At 36.7% G+C, this 27,293-nt stretch overlaps 1 protein-coding gene across 14 annotated transcripts in view; it reads right to left on the bottom strand.

Annotated features, from left to right (window-relative positions):
* COBLL1 (cordon-bleu WH2 repeat protein like 1) overlaps window positions 1-27,293 on the bottom strand; it is a 159,981-nt gene that overhangs the window by 55,448 nt on the left and 77,240 nt on the right. For all 14 annotated transcript variants that reach the window (XM_072810953.1, XM_072810954.1, XM_072810955.1 and 11 more), the window contains one exon: window positions 8,225-8,410. In XM_072810953.1, the coding sequence (XP_072667054.1) occupies window positions 8,225-8,410 (186 nt within the window). The remainder of the gene's footprint in view (window positions 1-8,224; window positions 8,411-27,293) is intronic.

The raw sequence follows: 27,293 nt of genomic DNA, 5'->3' as shown, positions 1-27,293 counted from the left end.
GATTTGCTATGTGATACACGTATTCACCTTTCTCTGGTGACCCATAGACCATCACTAAGGTCCTGGTAGCTTCAGGGGTAGGGTGGTGGGGTGGAGTGGTGGTGGTGGTGTTAAATCGGGAAAAGAAAGGAAATTTGAAAAGGTAGAGACTGAAAAAGTAAGAGTCCAAAAATAAGATATAAAGTCAGAGTCAGGGGAGGCTGAAAGGACATTAACCCTCAGGAATTTACAATAATATAAAGGGGAATGAATTTTCCACAAGATCTAGAACAAGGGTTCAGGCCAATCTTATCTAGACCTCAGGGAACAAAGTGGCCTCAGAATGTTACTTGGCTTCCATTTCTACTTAGAAATTAACTCCTTTCTTGCAGAACCAGCTCTTAGCAATGTATATTCCCAGGACCTGATACAGTGACAGTACAGTGAGGACAGTTTCACTGAATGAGAATATTATAGGAACCAGTGATTATTTCTCGCTCAGGTAATTCTGGTATCTTACATAGCCGACAATATACACCTGAGTTCTCTGCATGGTACTGGATGTATGAAAAGGCAAAATTGTTGAAAAGAGATTCATATACTTTCAACACACACACACAGGCACAAAAGCTGGTTTTTTCTTCCTTAATTAATAAACTTGACTAGTAGCCTTGTTGTATCTAAAGTCAAGACATCTTTACACAGAGGTGAGATTCAAGCATTAAGTTGGGCTAAGACCTTTTCCAAAAATAACCTCAGACCAGTTCAAATGCTTCAAGTATTTCATTGAAGCCTCAGCATTTGGTACTAAAAGTACAGAAGCGAGGATTCTGACCTAGCTGATTTTGAGGGTGGGAATAAATGTCTTTTTTTTTTTAAGATTTATTTATTTATTCATTCAGAGAGAGAGAGAGAGAGAGAGAGAGAGATAGGCAGAGACACAGGCAGAGGGAGAAGCAGGCTCCACACAGGGATCCCGACGTGGGACTCAATCCCGGGTCTCCAGGATCACACTCTGGGCTGCAGGCGGCGCTAAACCGATACGCCACTGGGGCTGCCCGGGAATAAATGTCTTAACTCTATCATATAGAAGCCTTAACACCATAAAAGTAGGGCATTAACCTTTAAGCAGGCTCTATGTGCAATGGGGGCTGCTCTGGGGATTCAATAGTCACGAACTGCACCATAGAAAGCAAAATCATCTTCTGAGTATAGTTTAGAATTACCTAATTCAATTACCCAGGTTATTTCTAGCAAAAACAATAATTTTGTTTTGAGGATAACTATCTCAAGTTGCTGTACAAACAGCAGTTGGCTAACAAGTTCTGCCCCAGAATCAGCACAGGAAGGTGATTGTGTTCCTGTTTGCTAATGCAGGAGAGCGCATGCCAACAGTCCACCCAAAACCCAAGCCAAATTATTAGAAGTAGAAAAGGACTGGCTGAACTTGGTCATCACTTCCTCAATCAAATAAGAAATAGTATTGTCTTCCTCCATACCACGCCATCACTTTGAATTTTGGTTTATTATATGATTTAAGAGTTCACTGTGCAATATTATTTTCAGATTTTTTTCTCTTCTTGTAAAATAATTTCCTGGAAGGCAGATCTTTTTTTAAGATTCTATGAACTTCTCTCTTCTTTGAAATGGAGAAATCCCCGGGACATTTCCTACTCCCTTTAGAAAGAAATGACAATCCCGCATGTGAATTTCATATTATCTCATTTGAAAGCTCACAACCACCACAAAAGCTATGCCTGCTTTATGAATGAAAAAATTGAGATTACAGAAGTTACATGACCAGATTATGAAAAACATATACACAATTACGGTACAGTCAAAATTAAAATTTCCTAAGTCCTAACAGACTTATGTAACAGTCTACATTTACATAATTTCCTAAGTCCTAACAGACTTATGTAACAGAGCTACATTTTAGCCTCATAAATCATAAATCAGGATTCAGGATGGGGTGGATGGTTTGTAACAGGCTGCCTGCTATCTGCTGTAGTTTTACTTCAAAAATGATGACATCACTAAATCACTCTCTAAATCCTACAGTGACACTTCATGCATTCATAACACCTGTTAGGGGTAATCTTGTCCTAGTTTTGCTCTCTGCTAGATAAGACCATCATCATTTTTGTGTTTCAAAGATCCAACTAGATATAAAAAATGAAGGTCATGGTTCCTCAAAGAGCTTTCAGATCAGTAAGATGTCTAAGAACTGCCTCAGTGAATTCCCAACCCCTGGAAGTGTTTAAACAAAGTCACTTTCCAGTAGAGTGGCTATGTAATTTATCATCCAATCTGGGACACCTGAGAGCAAAAGGGGGCACTATTAGTAATTAATCTGGGACAACAGGTATAAACAGGGACTGTCAAAGGAAAATGAGGATGCATGATGATAAGGACTTACTATAAATAGATAAATTTCAAGTATCTGATAGGAGTTGAATTTTATGAATAAGAGTCTTCCTTATAATTCTTTAAATCTGCCCTAGCATCCAGTAAAGCATTATACCATTTTCAGTGCATCCTCAAAATTGAGTTGAGTTGAAATGGTTCTAACTGCCCCTTAGGAATGTAAACGAACAAAAAAAAGAAAAGAAAAGAAATGTATACGAACAACCCAATTAGACTTACAATGATAATATGGGAACTTTTCAAACACTCCTGTTATCACTGATGTTTATTTACCTTATGTTAATCAACCTAGTTCAGTAATGAGTTCAGGAATGAAATAATGCTAACTATTCCTATGTGCATGAATGAATAGGATCACATACATAAAACAAATAAACCTAATAAACCTAAATAAACCTAATCTCATAAAACAAATAAACCTAATTCAGTAAGCATTGAGAATGCTTACTGAATTATGCTATAGGAAACATTTTAGAGAAAGTAACAGAATTAAGATTTGAAGACAATAACAGATCAGATCAGTATTAACTGACAAAAGTTCTTACAGCAAATGCTAAAAACAAGTATTTCGAAAAACTGAAATTCACCACCTTAGGCTAAATCTACTTGGTCATTTATCTCGGAAGTTACATTCACAGCTAGTCCTAAATAAGTACCTTCACAAAAACTGTGATTTAATAGCATACCTATTAAACACACATACACACCCCTTATTAAATAAAGAGCACTAGAAATATATCTCACTGCAATTGGTACAGTTCAAATACGGACAATGGATAAGACAAAATTTTATTAACACAAAAGTCAGAAATCATTAAAAAAAGACAAATTAACAAGATGGCATGTGCGATATGATGTTGGTTTTTTAAAAAGTGACTGTATACGTATGTGTATACATATACATTTGTGTGTATCTGTGCATGTGTGTGAATAAAAGGTTATATACCACAATATTAATAGTTGTAATCTGTCTTTTAATAATGACATGGTGTTTTAAGTTTTTTGGCTTATCTGCATTTTTCCACTTTATATAATGTCCAATTACTGTGTTTGTAATTATAAAAAATTAAAAAGAAAATTAGCAAGGGTCACTGATGCCAGGAAAGGAAGAGAAGAGAGTAGTCCACCTAAGAATGACAGTCAGAAGACATTTATGAGTATTCTGTTACCTTTTCCCAACCAACCAGGAAAGCAATTAGCCAACAGAGTCTTATGGGATCCCTGGCTTAGGGTTGTGGAGGGCAGTACTTGAGCCCAGATTACAGGATTCTTCAGTCTCACCAATAAAAACTCAAGCACTGTTATACTGAAATAACAGTTATAATTCCAACATTTATTTTAAGCAGCTGCAATTGAATCAGTACCTAACCAAAATTTAAGCATTTTTAGGGAGTTCAACATGACTTGTGCCAAGGAATAGATTTTCAGCAGTGTGTTTTTGAAATCTATTCGCCTATTAATGTATTTACTACAATTTGTCATTATTTGATACTTTTCAATAAATGTAAGTATGATATAAAATTTTGATACTCTTGAGATTCATACTGTTGTATTATTTTTTTAACAAAATTAACCCATATTGATCCAGTATTGTCATGTTTCATAGTCTACTTCTTCCAACAGATGGCACTGTAGTCCACATAAACCATTTCTGAGCTAGTTATCTGAGCTACCTAGTGCCAGTCAAAACTGGGCTCTCAATTCTGCTATAAACTAGAGCAGTTGAACAGGCAAATTAAGTCACAAACCACGTGTAACAGGTCTCTGGGTCATTTTACAGGCGAAGGCCAGAGAAGTAAGATGACTTGCCTGAGGTCACACAGCAAGTTATGGAATCAACCAACTCTAAGACCCAGAATTTCTAACTTCAATTTCTATGCTTTCTTTATTTGTGTTTTCACTCATGGCATTCTCAGATTTGTTCAAATCAAAACAAATTTCTATTTATAGTAGGAGTATAAAAGAAAAATATATCTGTTATAAATGGTGTTGATTTTATTCCTCCTTTTTGTAGGAGAGTATGCTAATAAAGCCATACAATGCTCCCTCCACAGGCTAAAAAAAGAGGATTAATGTCAATCTTTTACCAAATCTCCCAGATGAAAACTATTTTTAAAGTGTCCCAGTGAAAGAGAATAGACGGGAAAAGGAACACATGCTTATTTAGGGAGAAATAATTACATATTGGGCAGACACCCGTCTATAAGAATCTAGAGTGATACAGAAGCACATCCACGTATTTTCTTATTTTCTGTAGTGTTTATAACAGTTTAGCCCATAAGCTCATTTTCATTAAAAGTTAACTTTCCCAAGTACCTGTAGACACCACTACTTATACTGTTGCACAGTGCAGCGTTTTCTGAGGAGGGCAGTCCCTAGGCAACTTATCTCCAACGGCAATATCCTTTAATGCTTACTTTTATTTAGTAAGGCACAGAACTGCTCCATCTGGTGAAAAAGGTTGTTTACTCCGCCACCACACACACACACACACACACACACACACACACACACACACACACTCAGCTGTTTATGTATGTCTGCATAGGTGCATATATGAAATATATTTATATATGCACATATACATACACACTATATATATTACACACACATACAGTAAATATTTTAATTCCATCTCCCTTCAATCTAATCATCCATGATCGGAACACAGAAATACCCAAGGGCTTTTTAGGCTGGCACTGAAGCTTCCCTCAATGTGAGCAAAGTTTGCAACGGCAAGATGGCAGACAAAGGGTGACTTTTGGTCCTTAAAGAGGCATTACCATTAAGCTCTAGTACCAAAAGATTGGTAAGTCAGTGCAAAGTTACCAACCTATTTCAGGACAAGTTTTTAGTTTCCCTCCTGAGCATAAAGTCTATTACCACCTCCGACCTTATTGTGTTCCCTAATCTGAATAAGCTCTTTGGTGAAAAATAAATGTACAAATAAGGGCATTCTTCTGAAGATAATGCTATGCGTTCACATTCCTGCAAATCACATTCTGAGCATATCTCTGCATAAGTTGTGTATGAAGACAGAGAGAAACTTTCTAAAACTCTTCCCCAAGAAGACATTTTGAGGAAAAAATATAAATAGATAAATGGATATATCTGAAAAGTTAAATGAAGCATGTTTCCTAAATCTTTATTCCAGTCTAATATTGATATTATTCTTAAAGGAAAAACATCTAAATAATACTACCAAAATAAATAGCATACACAAGGAATATTAGACAAATTAAGGAAAGATGGTCTCAAAAAATTGAAGATCACTCACAGTGACATATGAACTCTGACTTATCTAAGAAAACATTATGATGTAAACTTATTTAAAATGACTCTTCCTTAATCTTCCACTAACTTCCTGAACTGTTTTGTTGAAACTTTTCATATTTCATTTATAGTAACAAAACCAAGAAGAAATTTAAGTTATACATGTCATGGGTCTTCACTTTAGGTAGCTAATATTTGTATTTGCACATTTTGTTGTTATAGTTAAACACTTTTGTTTCTTAGCCATGGGCCACCGGTAGCTGTAACATTCAAGATACTTCAAAGTATACTCTTAAGATATCCCAATTGCAGCCTAAAATATTTAAAATCATTCCTAAGATAACAGGAATCACACAACCACTCTTAATCATAAACACTTAGTATTAAAAAATTAGTCACTGATCTACAATTGGAGTTATTCCTGAATGATAAAACTATTAGGAACAGTCCCTGAATCAAATCCCCTAGTGAAAACACAGATATGAAACAAATTCTGCCCTCAGGAAAATTTTTCAGCCCTAAACAAATTTTAAAAAGCTATCAGAATTTGGGACATAACTCTTTTGTTCTCTACGTGGAGAAATTATCTTTACTTAGAAGAACCTAGGAAAGTAACCAGGGACCATCCAAACAAATGTCTCTTCAGAACATACCATTTAAGTTGCTACCTCCATCTACATATAAGAATTTAGGGAGGCAATATTCATTTTAATGTATTTATTGTCTACTATATTGCAAGAAATGGCGTTAAGCACTATGAAGTAATGACGCCTGTGTGGATCTTGTGGTTTACTCAAGAAGACTTGCATATTAATTACAGCAAAGAACGATATATGATAACCATCAATGGTACAAAATGTCAGGGAAGTTTGAAAGTTGGGAGTAACAATTCATTCTGGGAAAACTAAGGAGCCTTTGCCAATACAAGTGTCACTTGAGCTACATAAATTGGAGAAAATATGGGTGGTAAAGTACTCCAGATGGAAAAATTTTCAAAAAGGCATGGAGGTGGAAAAGTAGACTCTCTAGAACAAAGAGTCATGTGGCTGAAACTTAAGATATTCAAAGGGGAGTAGGGAAGGAAATCCCTACCTAAGAACAAAGTCTAAGGAGTACTGGTGAAGAAACCATTGTTGCTTGTCAGCAGCAGTAAAAAAACTAGGAAATATACTGACTAGGAAATATTACTTTGACTTCAGGGAAAATAAGAGGAACTGCCTTCATTACCCCTGAATTAGCCACATCCATTATCATTATTATTTTTAAACCAGGATAATAGAATTCTTTTAAGGATTGAAGATGTTAGCCATAGTCTCTACTCACAAGATGCCTTCCTTACCTAAAAGAAGCACAATCTAGATGATTACCTGCCCCTGAGCTAGAAGCCCACCAAGGACAATCACGGGTTTCACAACCTCCTCAATAAAATTCAGCCCATGATCTCCAAAACCACTTTCCATACAAAAGAAATGGCAAAACAAAACTTAAATAAAAATTTAATACACAATACTACATACTGCTTGCTAATGCCAAACTTTTCTATTTTCACACACTTGCAATAATTTGTGAAGTTACACCTAAACTTGATGGTAAATCTTAAGGTTAAGGTTATCTTGAATGAGTTTCTTCTAGATAAAACCACATTGTAAGAATACCCAATATGCTACTTACTTATTCTTTTATTCTACATACACACACACACACACACACACACACACACACACACTCTCTCTCTCTCTCTCTCTCTCTTTCTCTCTCTATATATACAAAGGTCAAATCAGCTTAGATTTCTAAAACAGGATTCCTGATAACAAACGGGCAGTTGAAGGTGAAAGGTGGAACAAGACCAAGTATACAACTCATGTAACTTTCCACTTCAAAATGAAATGGAAAATTACACTTGGCTTTATTCCATTTTTCCAATTTTTATACAGGTATTAAAAATATCGGCCTCCTAAATCACCTTTCCACTTCTTGCTAGGTTAAAGTTTAATTTTACATTTCTATTAAACGTATCCACATTATGAGTACTTTAATGAAATGATAAGCATTCAAAGAACTAAAAAAATCCTACTAGTTTTACAGATAAACTTACCTGTTTTGATACAAAAGAGAGTATGACATTTTAAAAGTAGTAACTTCTGCAAAATTAAATTCAGCAAGGCAGCTTAAAATGGAAGGAATAATTTGGAGAGGAAGGAAAGAATTTTCTTATATGCTATTGGCTTGCTTTGTAGGTTGGACTAACAAAATTAATACAACCAATGACTTTTCTTCTGGATAAGGCTTTTTTTTTTAAGAAAACGTATTAAATAGGTAGTAAAAGGAAAAATAGTTCTAAATTTAAGAGTCACTTGACTGGGGTCATCGAATTCATAGCATTGATACTAAAATATTAGAAAAAAATTATCACCTTTTAGCATATTTAACAGATAACTAAACTGACGAAGTATTTTGTCAAAGAAAAAAAATCAAAAAGTACATATACAACAGAAGGTATCAATGACAGAAGGGACCTACTGCTCTTTCATTAGCTCCATCATACCTGCCATGAACAGTAGTAGATTTGATAATATCCCCAGGTAGCACCACTGAGAGTTCAATGTCTTTATCTATCGTGTTTTCTTTCTGTTCCATGATGCAAGCAGAGGATTCTACAGTATCATCTGAAGAGGCATCAAGATGCTTGGTCTCAGCTGGAGGAGGTGGTGCCTTGGCTTTTGGTTTTCTCCTTAAATAAAAACAAAACACAGAAAATAAAATACATCTATTTTTAAAGTAACTTTCTAATATGATCTAATTTAATAAGAATATTGTGTGTGTGTACATATTTTCCACATCTAGAAAAAAATGCGCCAAAATGTATACTGTTTAACATGTGAGAATTAAGGGGTTTTTTCCCCTTTTTTAATTGGCATTTTCTTTTGTTTTCAATAATAGGACTCAATTATTTGGTAATAAAAAGAAACATAATAGATTTGATACCTCATTAAGTTCAATTAATGTGTTTTTAAGCAAAAGTGTAATTTTTTTCTTTGATGAGATAAATCATAAAAATCCTTAATGTGTCAGGATGGAGATCAGTACCTCATTCCCACACCTCATATTGCTCTTGCCTAATGTGCCGTTTATTCTATTTGTTTCCAGTCTAGTGCGTTTGGCCTTTCTATCCAGATAACCCCTACCTATTCTTCAAACGCTTCAACATACAGAGTCTCTCCCTATACAGCAAATACAAAAGATTCCATAGATGTAACATTTTTTTTCCTTTTTTTTTTTTTTCTGGGTACCAGTTTCATCTCTCTAACTCCTTGCAAGAAAGCAGCACGGTATATTTCCCATTGCACTTAGCAATGAACAATGAACTGTGGTTATTTAATACAATAGATTTCTGCTTCAGTGAAAAAAATCTATAATTCTATAAATAATTACTCTAATGCTTCAGTGTCACTAGGGAAACTCTTAACCTATTTATACCAGAAATAGGTAATAGACATCCTGAAAAAATTCACATGGGCCAATTCATTGACTTGGGTTGAAAAAATAAAAAAATATAAACTAACTACTAGTAATGACATACATATTTTTCTAAGTAATGCAAATTAAAACTTTTGAAAATGTTGCCTATATGAAAACCTAATTGCTTTTGGAAGAACAACTACTACTGCTTTCCAAAAATATATATATTTTAAATCCTCCCTCTCCCCATTTCCTACACAAAGTAAAAAACAAACAAGATAAAAGAGCTTCTTTGTAAGTAAATATGTAACAGCCACCCATTTAGTATTTTCAAAATTTAAGGTCTCATAAATCCAAGCACCTTTATGCACTTGGCAGCACGAAAAGCAGAAACAATATATAAACAACTATATATATATATACATATATATATAGAGAGAGAGAGAGAGAGAGAGAGAAACATCTAATTTCAAAACGTTTTTAATATGTAGAAATTGACTACTCATGTATTCAACATACAATTATCCTGTAACAGACATTATGTAGCAGATTCAGCTAAACACTGGGGATTTAAAAATGGTAAGACCCAGCTCCTACCCCAAAACAGTTCAAACCCCCAACAGACTGGTAGATATATATGAAATCATGATAAAGTTTGATGACTGCTCTAACGTAGGTACGCATGTACAGATGAAGCTCAAGGAAAGAGAAACTTTCCTAGGAACCCAGAAATGTTTTACAGATGGGAAACATGAGTTGAGTTCAGGAGAATGAATAGAAACTCACAGGGAAAAAAAAAACAAGAAATAATTGATATTTCAGGCACAGGAAACCAAATGGAGTATGAAAGAAACTGGTACTTCATAGAATTGAACAGTTTGGTAAAAATCCACAGAAAAGTCAAAGGAGGTAAGAAATCAGTGAATTAATTTTTTTTTTAAACTTTGATAAATAAGAGAATTCAGAAAAGCAGCTTAGTATATAAACACACTAAAGTCAATGGCCTATACAATACAAACGCAAAATTAGTCAGAGAGTATAATGGGGGAAAAAAGCCTTCTTTTACAATAGCAGCAAAAATGGATCTTAAAAATTGTTACAATACATAGAACAAGAATTTTTGCAAAATCTGTATGAAGGAAATCTTAAACACCAAATATTCACTTGGATCTCTCCCTTCAACTCCAGATTTGTAAATCCAACGCCTACTTGACATCTGGACTCAGATGACTAACTGGAATCTCCAACTCAATTTAACGTCTTCTTTTAAATCCTTTTCTCTCCAAGTCTTCCCATCTCTGTAAATCACAATTCTCCCAGTTGCTTGAGTAAAAAAAAAAAAAAAAAAAATCCCATCACACATAGAGCTGCAATCCACCGACAACTCCTGCTAGCTCCAGGTGATAGACCTGGATTCCAACAACAACCCTGTTCACCGAACACCTCTGTTCAGGCTCCTAGGGGATCCCTGGGTGGCTCAGCGGTTTAGCGCCTGCCTTTGGCCCAGGGTGCAATCCTGGAGTCTCAGGATCGAGTCCCGCTTCGGGCTCCCAGCATGGAGCCTGCTTCTCCCTCCACCTGTGTCTCTGCCTCTATGTCTATCATGAATAAATAAATAAATAAATCTTAAAAAAAAAAAAAAAAAAAGCTGCTAAAAGCAGGCTCCCTGCTCCCAGCATTGCCACTTTACATTCTATTCTCAACATAGCAGCTGAAGTGATCCTCTTAAATTGTAAATCCAATGAGCACACTTCCTCTCATAGCGTCCAATGACTTCTGACTTCACCCAGAATAACATCTAGAGTCCTACAATTTGTCCTACCTTACCTCTGGTCTAACTTCCTCTCCCCCTGCATTCATGGCACTCTAATACTGTGACTTTTGCCCTTTCTTGAACACATCGAGAATAATTCCCCACACGCTTTTTTTTTTTTTTTTTAAACTCCTAGAACATTCCTGACTCAAGATGATAGGACCTCTAGTTCTCTGCTTTACTTTTTGCCTTTGGGCTTACCAGCGACTAACCTGTTTATCATGTCTCTTTCCATTAAAGAATAAACAATCACAGGACAATAGGGACTGCCCTGTGCCACAAATATATGCAAATGTATAGAATCTCTGGAACAGTGCCTGTCACAGAGCAGACACTCATATCTACTGAATAAATACAGGGACTATTTCCCACAAAAGTAGAGGTACCTATCCATCTAATGGAAGGAAAAGTCCTCCATACCAAGGAAGAGAATCAATCTTTAGGTCAGAATTACCTGTTGGATTTTTAGACATCGATTATATATTATTTTTAAGAAGATGAGTACTGAAAAATAGATGCTGGATTTATTAGCAGGAAATAACTGGGAAACTTCAGGCTTTAAGAGTTTCATCAGGAAGGCTGAAGAGAAGCCCAACTGCCACAAGCAGGGAGGTGAAGCAGCAGGAGCTCGGTCCAGTGCAGGACTGGCTCTCAACAGTGGCAGTACAGGGGCACCTGGGTAGTTCAGTGAAGTGTCTGCCTTCAGCTCAAGTCATGACCCCAGGGTCCTAGGTTCCAGTCCCACATCAATGAGCTCCCTGCTCAGCAAGGAGCCTGCTTTATCTCCCATTGCTCCTCCTCCTGCTTGTGCTCTCTCACTCTCATTCTCTCTCAAGTAATAAATAAAATATTTTTTAAAAACAACAAAATACAGTGGCAGTACAGAGGTCTGACAAGCACCTCCTGCTGGGGCCATCTTCCTCTCAGCCCTGACTTTCATCATTCCAGGAACTTTCTCTTCTCCAAATGTGACTCATCTTGGTCTCCATTTGAAAGTGCTCCCCCGCCCCCAACCTCTCTACCTTTACACATATTATTTATCCTTCAACGTCCAGATTGAGTGACAATTCCTTGGGTCATCTTTCCTCTCTATTGCACACCACAATGAACTCTGATTCAGAGTTTTAATGTTCTGTGTATATGTGACTTTTATTTCTTAAAGTACTTTGAGTCTGTGGATGAAAACCTATCTGAAATTACTAAAGATAAGCCAACTTAAAAAGAAAAACAAAAAGCAGAATAAAGCACTAGTTGAAATATTATTTACACAGAACTTCAAGAACATTGTAGTGTTCCCTATTATTCAAATAATACAGTATTTGTGACCTTTGTTCATAATTGGAAACCATATTGGTCATCAGACCAAGATCTTTCTACAGTGAACTAGAAATCAAACTGGATAGATGTAATGTCCAAGTAATTAAATAATGGACACACAGGAAAACATAAGTGTCATATAAAAGAGGAGTAACCTTAAAAATTCAGAGCAATGAGCATGCGGAAACTAGCTTTGAGGGGGGGAGAAGGTATACACTTCAAAAAGAAGAGATATAGGACTCAGTTCTTGAAAGAAAAGTAGACTTCAGGCAAGCAGAACTGTAGGATCATTTCTATGTTGGTGGCCTATTGTGATCCATTTACATTAAATTTGAAAATGTGTCAGTTAAAATTTGCTTACTACACAGTATCGTCTAGTGAGAATACTTGGTAGAGGCCTGGATTTGGTCTGAATCCTAAGAAGATTTTAGACTTTGTTAGCAGCCTTTTACTCAGGAACAAAATTTTTAAAATACCTTTTACCTACTCACATCTCTTCCAATGTTCTGGGGGTTTTTTTGTTTGTTTGTTTGTTTTTTTTTTTTTTTGGTTTTTGGTTTTTTTTCTTCCGATGTTCTTAATTTTTTGACTGAGATGCTTTGGAGCACTAAAATTAAATGTCACCCAAAGCCAAAGGTATAGTTTAAATCAAAATTTATAACCTAATCCAGATGTAGGAAGTTCTGGTAATACAAAATATATATATGTATTTATATCTCTATATATTTTTAACACATCAACATGCAATAACTAATTTACTGCTTAAGAATGCTATTTTTTTTTAAATATTAGTTTTTATTAGTAGTTTAAAATCACAGTAAAGGTCATTGAAGTCCTTCCACCCCTTTCTTTTTTTTTTAAAGACTGTATTTGAGAGAGAGAAAGAGAGAGAGAGCACGAGCGAACATGGTAGGGATGGATGGGGCGAGGTACAGGGAGAGGAAGGAGGAGACTCCCTACTGAGCAAGTAGCCTGACACAGACAACACTGAGCTCAATCCCAGGACCCTGAGCCTGAGACCATGACCTGAGCCCAAGTCAGGCACTGACCCAACTGAGCCACCCAGGCACCCCACCCCACCCCTTTTAAATAGGAAGTTTGAGCCAGTTTTCCTACCCAGGGGATTTTCAAATAAGCTCTTCTTCCCCAGTGGTCTAGTTGGACTATCAATTTTCACTCTATGGAGGCCACCAGCCATAATAGAAAACAATGGCAAACTTTGAGGCTTAAAAATAACAAGACATAACATCAAAAATGAAGATGGTGAACTGAGTAGTATTATATACATCCATACTCTCATTTACAATATGAATTGTAAATTCATTACAATATGAATACTTATTTCTGTTTGAAGCACATAATTTCCTTTTCCCTCCAACTTGAGGTATAATTGGTATGCAAAAAACTGCAATTAATGTATGCAATTTGGTAAGTCTGTACATATGAATACACTTGTGTTGCTATCACCACAATCAAGGTAATAAACATATATACCACCCCCCCCTAAAATAATGCTTTATTCATTAAAATTATCTCAATATTGTACTCAATTTTTATAATGAAAATTAAGGTACAATTTCACACTATGCGATAACATTTTTTTAAAATATCAAAACAATTTTAACATAGAATTCAATCGGTATCCTGCTATTACTACTGATTGGTCTTTTTATCACTTGATTTACAAAGCACTTCACAATCATGTGCCCTTTTTTTTAAGATTCATTTATTTATTTTAGAGACAAACATGGAGACATGGAGAGCATGAGTAGGGGAGAGGCAGAGAGAAGGAGAAAGAGAATCTTAAGCAGGCCCCACCCCAGCTCAGAGCCCAAGTGGGGCTGGATCTCAGGACCCTGAGATCATGACCTGAGTCAAAACCAAAAATCTGCTGCTCAATCCACCTAGCCACCCACATGCCCCTCATGTGCCCATTGTAAACATTACTCCATCCCTGTCAATATTAATATCCTTAAAATAAATGAAAAGCAATAAATGAGAAGCTCAGCAAAACAACGGAAATCTACTCAAATCCCTCTTACTTTGAAAGAAAAAGAGCTTTAAATTATATAGGAAATATATGTACAATCCTTAAGCTACTCAAGTCCAGTGGGACCTCATGTGTTTGCTATATTTATATAGTATTCCTATAGATTCACTCAAGGAAGTACTATACAAAAATACAGCTCTAATATTAAAGACAAAAATATAAAAGTGGAATAGTCAGTCTTAAAACAATAGGCTTTTTACATATTACATTCTAATGACCAAAAAGAAACTAAACAGGGACGCCTGGGTGGCTCAGCAGTTGAGCGTCTGTCTTTGGCTCAGGGCATGATCCTGGAGACCTGGGATCGAATCCCACATCGGGCTCCCTATAGGGAGCCTGCTTCTCCCTCTGCCTGTGTCTCTGCCTCTCTCTTTCTGTGTCTCTCATGAACAAATAAATAAAATCTTAAAAAAAAAAAAAAAGAAAAAACTGAACAGCCACCCTTTCTCAGTATAGGGGGCTACAAAGCTAAGATATATTATGGTAAGTATTGGGGAGGCAGCCATTCAAAATAACTAGCAATGTTTGGTGGCCCCTAAACCATGCATTTCAGCTATAAATTACAGACCAATTCCTCAAAGCAATGTCTTAGTGTCTCTCTCCAGGTTTACTGAAATAAAAGAATTATTTTATTTATTAAATATAAATCTGTTCCAATGGCAGACATAACATTGTGCTACACGCGTGAGGGAATGCGATTAAGAACAACAAAAAGGGGGGATTCCTGGGTGGCTCAGCGGTTTAGCCCCTGCCTTCAGCCCAGGGCGTGATCATGGAGTCCTGGGATCGAGTCCCACATCAGGCTCCCTGTATGGGGCCTGCTTCTCCCTCTGCCTGTGTCTCTGCCTCTCTCTCTCTCTGTGCGTCTGTCATGAATAAATAAAATCTTCAAAAAAAAAAAAAAAAAAAGAACAACAAAGGGTTCCTTTTCTTGACGAGCTTATATGAAATTAGAGTGACTATTGCAAAGCGGCTTTAAAAGAGAAGCAATAATGAAAGGCAACAAAGGGAGACCCAAAAAATTATACGACTCTTAACAGACATTTCTCTTGTCAAGGTCACCAATCACCTAGTGTGCAAATCTCACAATTACCGGAGTCCTCTCAGTTACATCTGAGTAAGTTCCTAAATCCTAAATGTGTGAAAAGGACACATTTCACAGCTGTGCGGCAATCATGCTGGGCATCCTTTTCCCTCAGCTTCTTTGTGCAACAACACAATCTACTGTGGTCTTCCTCCTTCACTGTCACTCCTGGGTCACAAGGCCCTCATCTCCCAGCCCAGGCTCCTTCCCTGCCTTTTCTCCGCAGTAGAGGAGTGATCTTTTACATATGTAACTCTGATCACCTCTTCGATCTCTCACTGGCCTCCCAATGCACAGAGAATAAAACCCAAATTCCTGTCCTTGGCTTACAAGGCCCTAGATGAGCCATCCTAGTGGCTGTCAAGGTGCGATTTTAGAGCAGGAGAAGCAGCATCAAGGACCTTGTCAGAAATGCATTTTCAGGCCCTACCTCAGACCTACATAAACAGAAACACTGGGGGGTAGAGCCCTGCAATTTGCATTTGGCAACTCCCAAGTGATTCTGATGCAGGGGAGTCTGGGAAAGCATTGACCTAGCCTCTGCAGACCTCTGAGCTCCCCTCAGGTTACTCTGTTTCAACTCCCTGTGTAATTCCACTGGCATCTTTTCCCTTCCTCAAATAGACCAGACCCCTTCATCTCTGAGGACTTACACAGCTGCTGCCTCTATCCAAACTGCTTTTAACCATAGAACTTCAAATTTCCTGCCCCTGACCTCATTCAGACTGCAGATCAAATGTTTCCCCCGACAGAGGTATTCTCTGGCAGCACAAAAGAGGTGCCCACGCTGATCGTCACCCATCTCTCACTAGTCTTCACATAACTGTTTTGTCCTCATCACATTTAGCACTATCTGATATCATTCTGCTCGTTCATGTATTCACTTGTTTATTATTTGATGTTAGCCTCCAGAATGAAAATTCCAGGACAGCTGGGACCTGGCCTGTCTCATTCGCTGAGAGCACATAGAGCGCTAAGTGCCACAAGGCAGGGTGGTCTATAATTTAACTGATTTAACTGAGGGAAGAAAAGAAGAAAAGAGGGAAGGTTTTATCAATTCCATGAGTTCACAGGAGAATAAGAGCTTGATGGGTTGCTGAGAATCAACTATTTTGTGATCAGAGATAGAAAAAGTTCAAAGAGACCAACACAAGTAAAAGCATTCAACCCTCCAGAAGATTCTCAATCATCTGCCTATTGGAGGGGGTGGGCTGGGTGGAAGAGGATTAAGGAATAAATGGGCCCAGATTGAATTCTGGAAAGAAACCTCCTTCATTTTGCCCAGATGTTTGGTAACTTGCTGTGGGTCAGAACTCAGATGTCCTAACTATAGCTTCCCTTGACCAGTGAGGACCATGATTGACAGGAGGAAAGAATAACCTAATTTCACTTTTTAGGAATGGAACTCATCTTTCGGGTACATGTGGCATAATGTACTAAATAAAGAGGCAAGGATATTCTTCACACCAGAGTAAGCACTTATAGGCTAGTGCCTTCACGTCCCCAAAATGCCTCCAATGAACACAACAGAAAAAGCAAACAGTTTCATCCTATTTTATTACCATATCATCAACAACTCATATTACCACTGAGTGCTGGCTCTGCTGGAAACTGCCCTAAGTATTTTACATCTACTAACTCATCCTCACAGCACTGTGTAAGGTAAGTGTGCCCATTGTCATGTTCCAGATGAGAAAATTGATGTGCACGTGTTTCAAGAACTTAGCTATCAGTGCTGGAGTGAAGATCTAAAGCCAAGCTGTTGGATTCCAAAGCAAGTGCTCTTAACTGTTATACTATGCCATCCCTTTGGGAGCTGAAACATTCCTATAAAACAACAAAAAAAAAAATGAATGGGCAAAAGCCAAGTGGTAGAAAAGAAAAAAAAAAAACCTGAGCAGTTATTGAATATCTACTGCTAAGAACTGTGTAGGAGCCTTTTTTCTATATTTAATATTATGAGGCAGCTACCATTGCTATTTAATTGGGGTTTGCAGAGGTTAAGAAACTTGCTCCAAAGCACATAGAATATGGTACCAAATCCTCTCGATAACCTTAACAAGAGCCATCTAAATAATCTCTGGTATTTAAGCAGAAATGCAGATGCGAGATGTGCAAGTGCCCACTCACACCAACAGAGACTGCTACTTCCCCAGGTGGAGTTGTGGACACAAAGTACTGGGAATCAAAAAGCATGGGAGTGTCCTAAATGGGTTACTTGTGTCACCTTAAATTAATCATTTCTCTGGTCCTTCATTCCTTCATTAACAAAATACAGGTATCGAACTAGATAGATGATCGCAGGTCCCTTTCCACATCTAACATACAGAGATTTGTGCATAATGTTATTAAGAGATCAAAAATGGAAGCTCAGATAAAATATTTTACACCTGAGAACAGAGCACAGTGTCTGAGATAATTTACAAATAACATTTGGTTGAAAGAGTGCCATGGACAGAACCCCCCCATGCCCAGGGAACTCCTTCCTATCCTGACAACACTCTGACCCTGGTCAGGAAAGGGTCTCTCTCCTCTGAGCTCATAGGAAATGGTTCCATTTCCAAGTGCCTTCCTCGGTCTTGGCATACACACTAGGAAAAAATGATGAACAGAGTGACAAACTCAAAAAAACAGTTTGAAAAGCCTCTGGTTTCAGTCTCCCACACTCAATGCTTTCACATTTCAACACTCAGAATACCAGGTACCTACCACAAGCCGTTCATCACTTAGGGTTTTTGTACCCACTGCACCTCAACTCAAATCTGATCAGAAATCCAAACAACTGAACTATATCCTGGGTTTCCATCACCCTAGATTTCTCTCCTTCTCCCCTTCAGAAAACACACACGAAGTGTACTGATTTCTATTATCTTAATTTCCACTTTCCTGTTCCTTCCAAGTATCATTTCATTTCCCTCCTTCCTTTTGCAGCCAGACTTCTAGAACTATGCTGGAAGTAGTCAAGTGGCTATTGAGCACTTGAAACATGACTAGCGTGGCTGAGGGGTTATACTTTTAGTTTAATTTATATTTTAAAACTGATACTTGATTCAGTTATTGGAAACTATTTAAGTATATTTGGAACAACTCCAGTATTTGGATCTATTAACTATAAATGTTATGACAACTAAATACAGATCAAGCTCTTCTAATGAAAATATACCATCTGAGTGGAGATGTATTCTAAGTGTAAAATATACATTTTATAGGTTTACTACAAAAATATCAAATATCTATTAGTAATATATATATATTGGTTACATATTAAATAATATTTCTATATACTATAGTAAATGAAATATATTCCTGTGATACAGAGCCTGTAAGATGGCCCCCAGTAGCCCTGGCTCCTTGTGTAATCCCCTCTCACTGAATGTGGGTTAGATTTAGTGACTCAGGTTCAGTGAATAGAATGTAGCAAAGAATGTCACTTCTGAGATTAGGTTACCAAAAGACTGTGGTGTCAGTTTTAGGCACTCTCACTAGCTCTAAGAAAAGCCCACTACCATGTTGTCAGCTTCCCTTTGTCTCTGGCCAACAGCTAAGGAGGACTTACAGCCTGCCAACAGCCTTGACTGTGAGCTTGAAAGTTGATCTCACCTCAGCAGAGACCAGTCCCAGCTGACATCTTGATTGAAGCCTCACCTCCTACCCAATAATCTAGAGAAGTACTGTTCTGTATAAACCCTATGCCTCAGGGTGCCTGGGTGGCTCAGTGGTTGAGAATCTGCCTTTGGCTCAGGTCGTGATCCCGGGATCCTGGGATTGAGCCCCATATCGGACTCTCAGGGAGCCTGCTTCTCCCCCTGCCTCTCTCTGTCTCACATGAATAAATAAATAAAATCTTTAAAAAAAAAAAAAAAAAAAAACCTATGCCCCACTTCCAGCATCAGGTAATCCGACATACACACTGTGCTCAAAAGCACCCACTGCTCATGCCATGAACAGAGGACATTCTCTTTGCAATCAACCAATGAAACTCCTCTCTTTGGATGCCTTGCCTTTCAAGAACCTTTCTTGTTTTACACATGGAAGTCCTTCCCACTTTAAAATCTTTCAGTATCTTGTTTATATTTATAGGACATATAAATCCTTTTGTTCAATAAGTAGCTATGATTAGCCATCACACCTAACACACTATGTAGATGAAGTGGGGTAAATCCAAAGAGGTTTTCCCTTCTAGCACTAACAGTATGGTAGAAAGAATAAAGAGAAAGCCAAATAACTACAGTAGAAGAATAAAGTACCCAGTACCCCAGGCTGCCTTGTGTCTTACAGTGTAGTTCTCAATGTATCTACTTTATCTGCCGGAAAAGTTTTTTGAAGCAGAAACCATGAATATATATTTTTTGTATTTTTGATTATCTTTTTCAGAGTATCCTTGATTATTTCTTAAAGAATGAACTATTCAACTACAGTTTTCATTTGGTTTATTCATTTTTTAAAAATTATTATTATACCCCTCAAGTCTTCCTTTTTTTTTTTACCTTTTTAGGAACTTAGCAATTGTGTTAAGGAAGGTACAGGGACATAATAGAATCTCTTTGTCATACAAGGTCTTCCAGGATAAATCGGCATGGGTAAATGAACCTTTTGTGGCTTAGTTGTCATAAACCCAGAAAGATATAAGGTGTTTCCTTCTGTTTTAACCAAATATCCATTCCAATAGTGGAAACGATATTTCCAAAAGCTATTTCTAGTGAGGAAACATTTAATATCCACTATGGTAGGCAGCTAATGAAAAGCTAAATAACAATTTACACTCCCTACTCCCAGTCTACTTCTCACCAGGTGATTTCTGAGAAATTTCTTCAACATTCAGTGATATCCAATAACATTCTCAATACCCAAAGCCTGATTTCTAGTCTTCATTTGGTTTATAAAACCACACAATAGGGATCCCTGGGTGGCGCAGCGGTTTAGCGCCTGCCTTTGGCCCAGGGCGCGATCCTGGAGACCCGGGATCGAATCCCACATCGGGCTCCCGGTGCATGGAGCCTGCTTCTCTCTCTGCCTGTGTCTCTGCCTCTCTCTCTCTCTGTGTGACTATCATAAATAAATTTAAAAAAAAATAAAACCACACAATATATCACATTTTATAAAAGTTGGTAGGACAATTTACTTCTGTTTCTAATCCAAGCTCTTATTCAAACACACACACATACACATACTTGCAATCCTTGAGATCATAAATGCATAATCTGGCTTTCACCTTCTTTGGTTGGGGGGTATCGGTGGTATAGCGGGGGAAAACAAAAATATCTAGCTCACTAGATACATAAAATATAATCTCCCTCTGAAAATACTAAGATACTACATGTAGAAAAGCACAAGGTGATGAAAAGAAAGTTAAAAGAAACTACATATGTATAACCAAGAGGTACTGATAGAGTTCAAGATTTTGAAATAAGTCAGAGATTTTGGTTTGTGCTTAGGTCTGCACTTATTAGTGAGCTGGTCATTAATCTCTCTGGAACAATTTCTTCAATCACAAAACTGGACAGTTTATCCCACCTCACGGGATTGCTGAGAGGGTTAAATGGATAATGCATATTGTTTAGCCCAATGGTCCTCAAACTTGGCTTGTGGGGATTTTTTTAAATCTCCCCAAATGATTCTAAAGTGCAGCTAAGTCTGAGAACCGCTAGACTAGCATAATGGCTGGCTTTTAATAAATATTCAATTAGAGTTAATGATTATACCTTCATAAGAACTTTGTATATACTGAAACATTGCCTAAAGGTTGCTACTTAGGTCAATCCATTTTGTATAAATTTAGGAAGGTCTCAGAATCACTGAATATAACAAATCTTAAAAGGAGTCCAAAAGTTTTGTAATAACTTTTCCAAATCTAAATCTCCATAATATTTTTGCTTCCTTTTACCAAATAAGGAAATTCCTTATAAAAGGAAAACATAAATTTCCCTTGATATTTTCACTTAGGTTTAATTTAATACAGAAAAATGTAGATACAAGTGAATGCATTCTGATTCATAATACACATTCAAGGAACTACCACACAAAGACATAATTTAGAAAAATGTATCTATAAATTTAAAATTAAATATTTAAATTTCTCATCTGTTCCACAATTGTGGCTGCAACTTCAGTTTGTCTCTGGGCTTTTCTAAATATCTTATGGGGAGGTTTATTTTTTATGCAAAGTTAAGAAAGTCAAACATCAACAAGAGGTAGGATAAGGAAAGCCTCCAGTAGAGATGTGCTTATCAAAGGAAGAGATAAAAAATTCATCAAAACAAATGAGCAAAGTTAAAAAACAGACCTAAAAGCAGTATCAACAATGAGTCACAAGACAGTCAACAACATTTATTGGGCACCCACTGTGTGTTCAGTGCTATAGAAAGAAACTAGGTAGATTAAAGAAATACCAGGAAGTCCTTAGATACCAGTAACTTAAAAACGAAATAAGTCCAACCAAGCAATTTGAAAGATAACCTAAGAGGACCTCACAAAAAAAAAAAAAAGAAAAAGAAAAAGAAAAAAAAACCCCACTAAATTAACTGAATGCCTATCTAGCTCCAGAAACTAAATTAATTTAGCAAATAATTTCTCTCAAAACAAATTGAAACTCTAAAACCATACCCCAGTGCTCACTTGCTGCTCCATTTACTCTATGCATAGATAGCCCTCTGCCTAGTAAGTGATAAATGTTAGGAACAACTGGGCTCAGCATTGTCTACTAAAGGCTTCCTTTGAACTTTGTAATTGTTGCCTTGCAGGCAATGTATATGGGACACCCAATCCAGTTTATGAAAATTAGTCTGGAAAGGTAAGAAATTGGCAATTAACAAGAACTGGGGATAGAGAACTAAGCAACACTCCTTGGACCTTCTTTTTATTTCCCACATAAAAGTTTAAAAAGCCCTATATATTTCCACTTTCTCAAAAGAGGTTAAATACTTAAATTTTTTTAAAGAGAGGCTGATTAAATTTAATGCAAAAAAGTATCCATAGTTTTGTCGCATTATATGCTCTAAGACGATAAAATAATAAAGAAATTTTCACCCCTAAAAGGAATTAAAGAGTCCTTAGTTGCAACCAAAATGTCCTTCAATAGGTGAATGGACAAATAAAATATGGTACATCTGAAATATTATTCATCACTAAAAAGAAATGAAGTCTCAAGCTGTGAAAAACCTTGGGGGACCCTTAAATGCTTATTCCAACTGCAAGAAACCAGTCTGAAAAGGCTAGCTACATTGTAGGACATTCTGGCACAACTACAGAGATAATAAAAAGTTAAGTGTTTGTCAGGAATTACATTACGGGGTGGAGTTGGAGATGAATAGAGGAAGCACAGAGTTTTTTGGGAACAGTGAAAATACTCTATATGATATTATAATGAAGAATACATGTCATTATATATTTGTCCAAACCTATAGAATGTATAGCATCAAGAGTGATCCCCAAAATAAATTACGGATTTTAAATAATTATGAGGTCTCAGGGTAGGTTTATCACTTGTGACAAAGGCACCACTCTGGTGGTGAATGTTAATAATGGTGGGGCGGGGGGAGGGTTCATATAGAAAATCTATGTACCTTCTGCTCAATTGTGCTGTGAACCTAAAACTGCTGTAAAAAAAAAAAAAAATTAAGTCTTTTAAAGAAAGTTCTTAGTTGGACTATTTTGGACTATTTTTCCAATTTTCTAAAGCATGCTAGATATAGAACTAAAACATTAAATGTGGATATTATAATTATTAAAAATATATACTTACATATAATACTTAGTGGGAATGTATATGTTAACCAAGCAAGCACACAAATATTAATCATAAAATGAAATCAAAAGTTGCCTTCAAGTCACAATTTCAATAATCTCTCAAATACAGGAGTGACTCAGAGATATTGTGGGTTTGATTCTAGACCACCACAATAAAGCAGAAAATGCAATAAAGTGAGTTAATTTTTTTCATTTCTCAGTGCACATAAAAGATTTAAGCTATATGATAGTCAAAGTGTGTAATAAATCACATTGTTTAAAAACCAGTGTATACACATTAATTAAAAGACACTGTATTGCAAGCTTTTCTCAAGAAACAAGAAAAGTCTCAAATATACAACCTAACCTTACACCTAAAGGAGCAGGAGAAAGAACAGCAAATAAAGCTTAGACCAAGCAGGAGAAGAGAAATAATAAAGATTAGAGCAGAAATCAATGAAATAGAAACCAGAAAAACCGTAGAACACATCAACAAAACTAGGAGCCGGTTCTTTGAAAAACATAGTAAAACCAATAAACCCCTGGCCAGACTTACCAAAAAGAAAAGAGAAAGGATGCAAATAAAATTATGAATGAAAGCGGAGAGATTATGATTATAACCTACACTAAAGAAATACAAACAGAGGCACCTGGGTGGCTCAGTGGTTGAGCATCTGCCTTCAGCCCAGGGCGTAATCCCAGGATCCTGGGATGGAGTCCCGCTTTGGGCTCCCTGCAGGGAGCCTGTTTCTCTGCCTCTCTCTGTGTCTCTCATGAATAAATAAAATCTTTTAAAAAATAAAGAAATACAAAAAATTATAAGAACATAGTATGAGTAACTATATGCCAACAAATTAGGCAGTGTGGAAGAAGAAATGGAACTCCTAGAAATATATAACCTACCAAAACTGAAACAGAAAACCAGAACAGACCCAAAACCAGTAAGAAAGTTGAAGCAGTAATCAAAAATCTCCCGACTTACAAGGGGAGTTCTACCTAACAAAGAACTAATACCAGGATGCCTGGGGGTGCTCAGTGGTTGAGCGTCTGCCTTCAGCTCAGGTCATGATCAGGTCAGGACAAATAATGAAAAAGTCTGAAATAATGCAAAATTACCAAAATGTGACACAGAGACACAAAATGAACAAATGCTGTTAGAAAAATGGTGGTCAGGAACACCTGAGTGGCTCAGTGGTTGAGTGTCTGTCTTTGGCTCTGGGTATGATCCCGGAGTCCTGGGATTAAGTCCCATGTCAGGCTCCCTGTAGGGACCCTGGCTTCTCCCTCTGCCTGTGTCTCTGCCTCTCTGGGTGTCTCTCATGAATAAATAAAAAATAAAATCTTTAAAAAAGAAGAAGAATGGTGGTCAATGCAGGGTTGCCACAAACCTTCAATTTGTTTTTGTTTTTTTTAAAGCAGTATCTGTGAAGCATAATAAAGCAAAGTGCAATAAAACAAAGTATGTATGCATATACTTTGGTAAATATTAAACAGCATTTAGTTATTAATCTCAGTTAAAGTTTTAAATCTTTGTTGGGGAGTGGTGTGTGTTAGAGTAAACCACATTCAAACAAAACCTTCACTGTATACTGATAAAGAAAAGTCCTTGGAATGATCTTCCTAGTTAGAGGTTTTATCAAATACTGGCTAGAAAATCTACTTGGAAATAGTATCTCAAACTTTGGAAATATGAAAATCTAAAGTAGCACCTTATAAAAAAAACGACCTAATGCTAACCTAAATGTTAACTATAAACTTATAAAGTATTTATTAAAATACAGGAGAAAATATTTCGGACCAACAGGTAAAAGGTTCTTAGACATGACATCAAAAACACAATCCACAAGATTTCTTTTTTTTTAATATTGAGAATTTTTTAAAAATTAAACTTTGGCTCTGTGAAAGACCCTGTTAAGAGGATGAAAAGAAAAAAAAAAAAAGAGGATGAAAAGACAAACCACAGAATAGGAGAAGATATCTGCAAGTCATATACCCAAATGAGTTATATCCAGAAAATATAGAAAGCCCTCTAAACTCAACAGAAAGAAAAAAATCCAATTATAAAATGGGCAAAAGCCCTTATACCAAAGAGGATATAAGAATGGCAAATATGCACATGAAAAGATGTTCAACATCATTTTCCATTAGGGAAGTGCAAATTAAAGCTGTGATGAGATACCACAATGCACTTGAATCGACAACTACTGACAACATCAAGTGCAGGCGAGAGCATGCAGAAACTGGATTTCTCACATGTGGCTGTATAACGTGAATGCAAAATGGTACAGCCACTTTCCAATGGGAAAGACGGGGCTATAATAGGAGGCTAAACACACACATCATATCTACTCATGCAATCTACTCTTGGTATTTGCACGAGAGAAATGAAAACTTACGATCAGATAAAACCTGTATATGAATGTTTATGACAACTGACTTTGTTTATTCATTCTCACACTGGAGCGCATTTGGGTTGTTTCTAGTTTGGGGTTATTAAACTGTGGACATCCAAATAATGGACTCCGCAATAAAAAGCAATAGTCTTGATATATTCACCATCTCAGATGATCTCAAAGGCATCGTCCAGAGTGAAAAAAGCCAGTCTCACAGGGTTATGTAAAGTTCTATTTATATAAGAGTCCTAAAGTGATAAACTGAAGGTCAAAGAATACACACCACTGACTGCCTGAGTTGGAGGCAAGGTGTGACTATTAAGGGATGACACAAAGGAGCTCCTATGTAGTGATGCAACAGTTCTTTATTCTGATTGTGGGATCACACAAATCTATATTATGTAGTAAAAATGTCATAGAATTATAAATCAAGACAAGTAAATAATAGATAATACTAATAAAGGATCCATGTAAAAGCTAATGAAGTCCAAATAAGGTCTGTACCTGAGTTTGACTATATTATACACCAATGTCACTTCCCTGGTTTTAATAATGTATTATAATTATGTAAGATATTATTGGGAGAAGCTTGGAGGAAGGCATAGGGAAACTGCATTGTTTTTGCAACTTTTAGCCAATCAGACTATTTAAAAACAGAAAGTTACAATAAAAATAGATTATCTAAGATAGTGATTCTCAAAATTTTGATAGGCATTAGAATCATCTATGGAACTAGTTTCCAACAGATTTGCTTGAGTGGTCCCCACATTGTACCTACTTAAATAAAATTTGTACATAGGGTCCAGATGATATATACTGGTGATCTAGCATATTACACTTTGAAAACCACTGGGCTAAAATAAAGGCAAAGGTATTAGAAAAATGATGATCCCCACTAATACGTATTCTTGTGCTGACTTATTTTTTTATAGTTTTATTTATTTATTCATGAGACACACAGTGAGAGAGAAAGAAAGGGAGAGAGAGAGAATGAGAGAGGCAGGCAGAGACACAGGCAGAGGGAGAAGCAGGCTAGATGCAGGGAGCCCAGCCTGGGACTCGATCCCTGGACTCCAGGATCACACCCTGGGATGAAGGCGGGCTAAACCGCTGAGTCACCCGGGCTGCCCCTGTTGTATTGTATTTAATGGCCAATTACTAAACAAGTCCTACCTACACAGACCCCAGACAGTCATAGACTAACTGAACTAAGAGGCTCTCACCTATAGACAGAGTAAAAGACATGCAAATGAAATTAATTCTTGATCTATTTTAAAAGCACAAATACTATTATTCATAACACAGAATGATATATCAATCTGATATATCAATCCAGAGGTGAAAATACTATTATAAGAGAAAAAAATACATGCTATTAAAAAAAAAGCATGTAGGGAAAACAAAGCCACAATATGAAATAAGAGCCACATTTTTAAATGTCCATTAAAGGTCCTTTACCTGCACTTCTATGTAAGAAAAGATTGTTGGCAAATCACACGCACATATAATAAGCATCACGGCATTTGATTTAAAAGCTTCTTTTGTTAGGGGGGAGAAAAAAAACATGAAAAGACCAACCTAGACATTATTCCATATGCAACATAATAAAAATTAAAATCCAATCTGTTAAGACATCATTCAATCATTCCCCTCTAAGAGGCCATTCACAGAGATTGGTAAGAGCAACACATTTCAAACCCCCAGGCCCATGCTTTTGCATTTGAGTGTCTGTCCTAAGCAGCTACTAAGCTTCACCTTACCTCAAGGAGGAAT

This window comes from Canis lupus, chromosome 34 (genome assembly GCF_048164855.1).
Source record: "Canis lupus baileyi chromosome 34, mCanLup2.hap1, whole genome shotgun sequence".
Classification (NCBI taxonomy): domain Eukaryota; kingdom Metazoa; phylum Chordata; class Mammalia; order Carnivora; family Canidae; genus Canis; species Canis lupus.
Note: the sequence above shows the minus strand (reverse complement) of the source record. Positions and strands in the feature narration are given on the sequence as shown.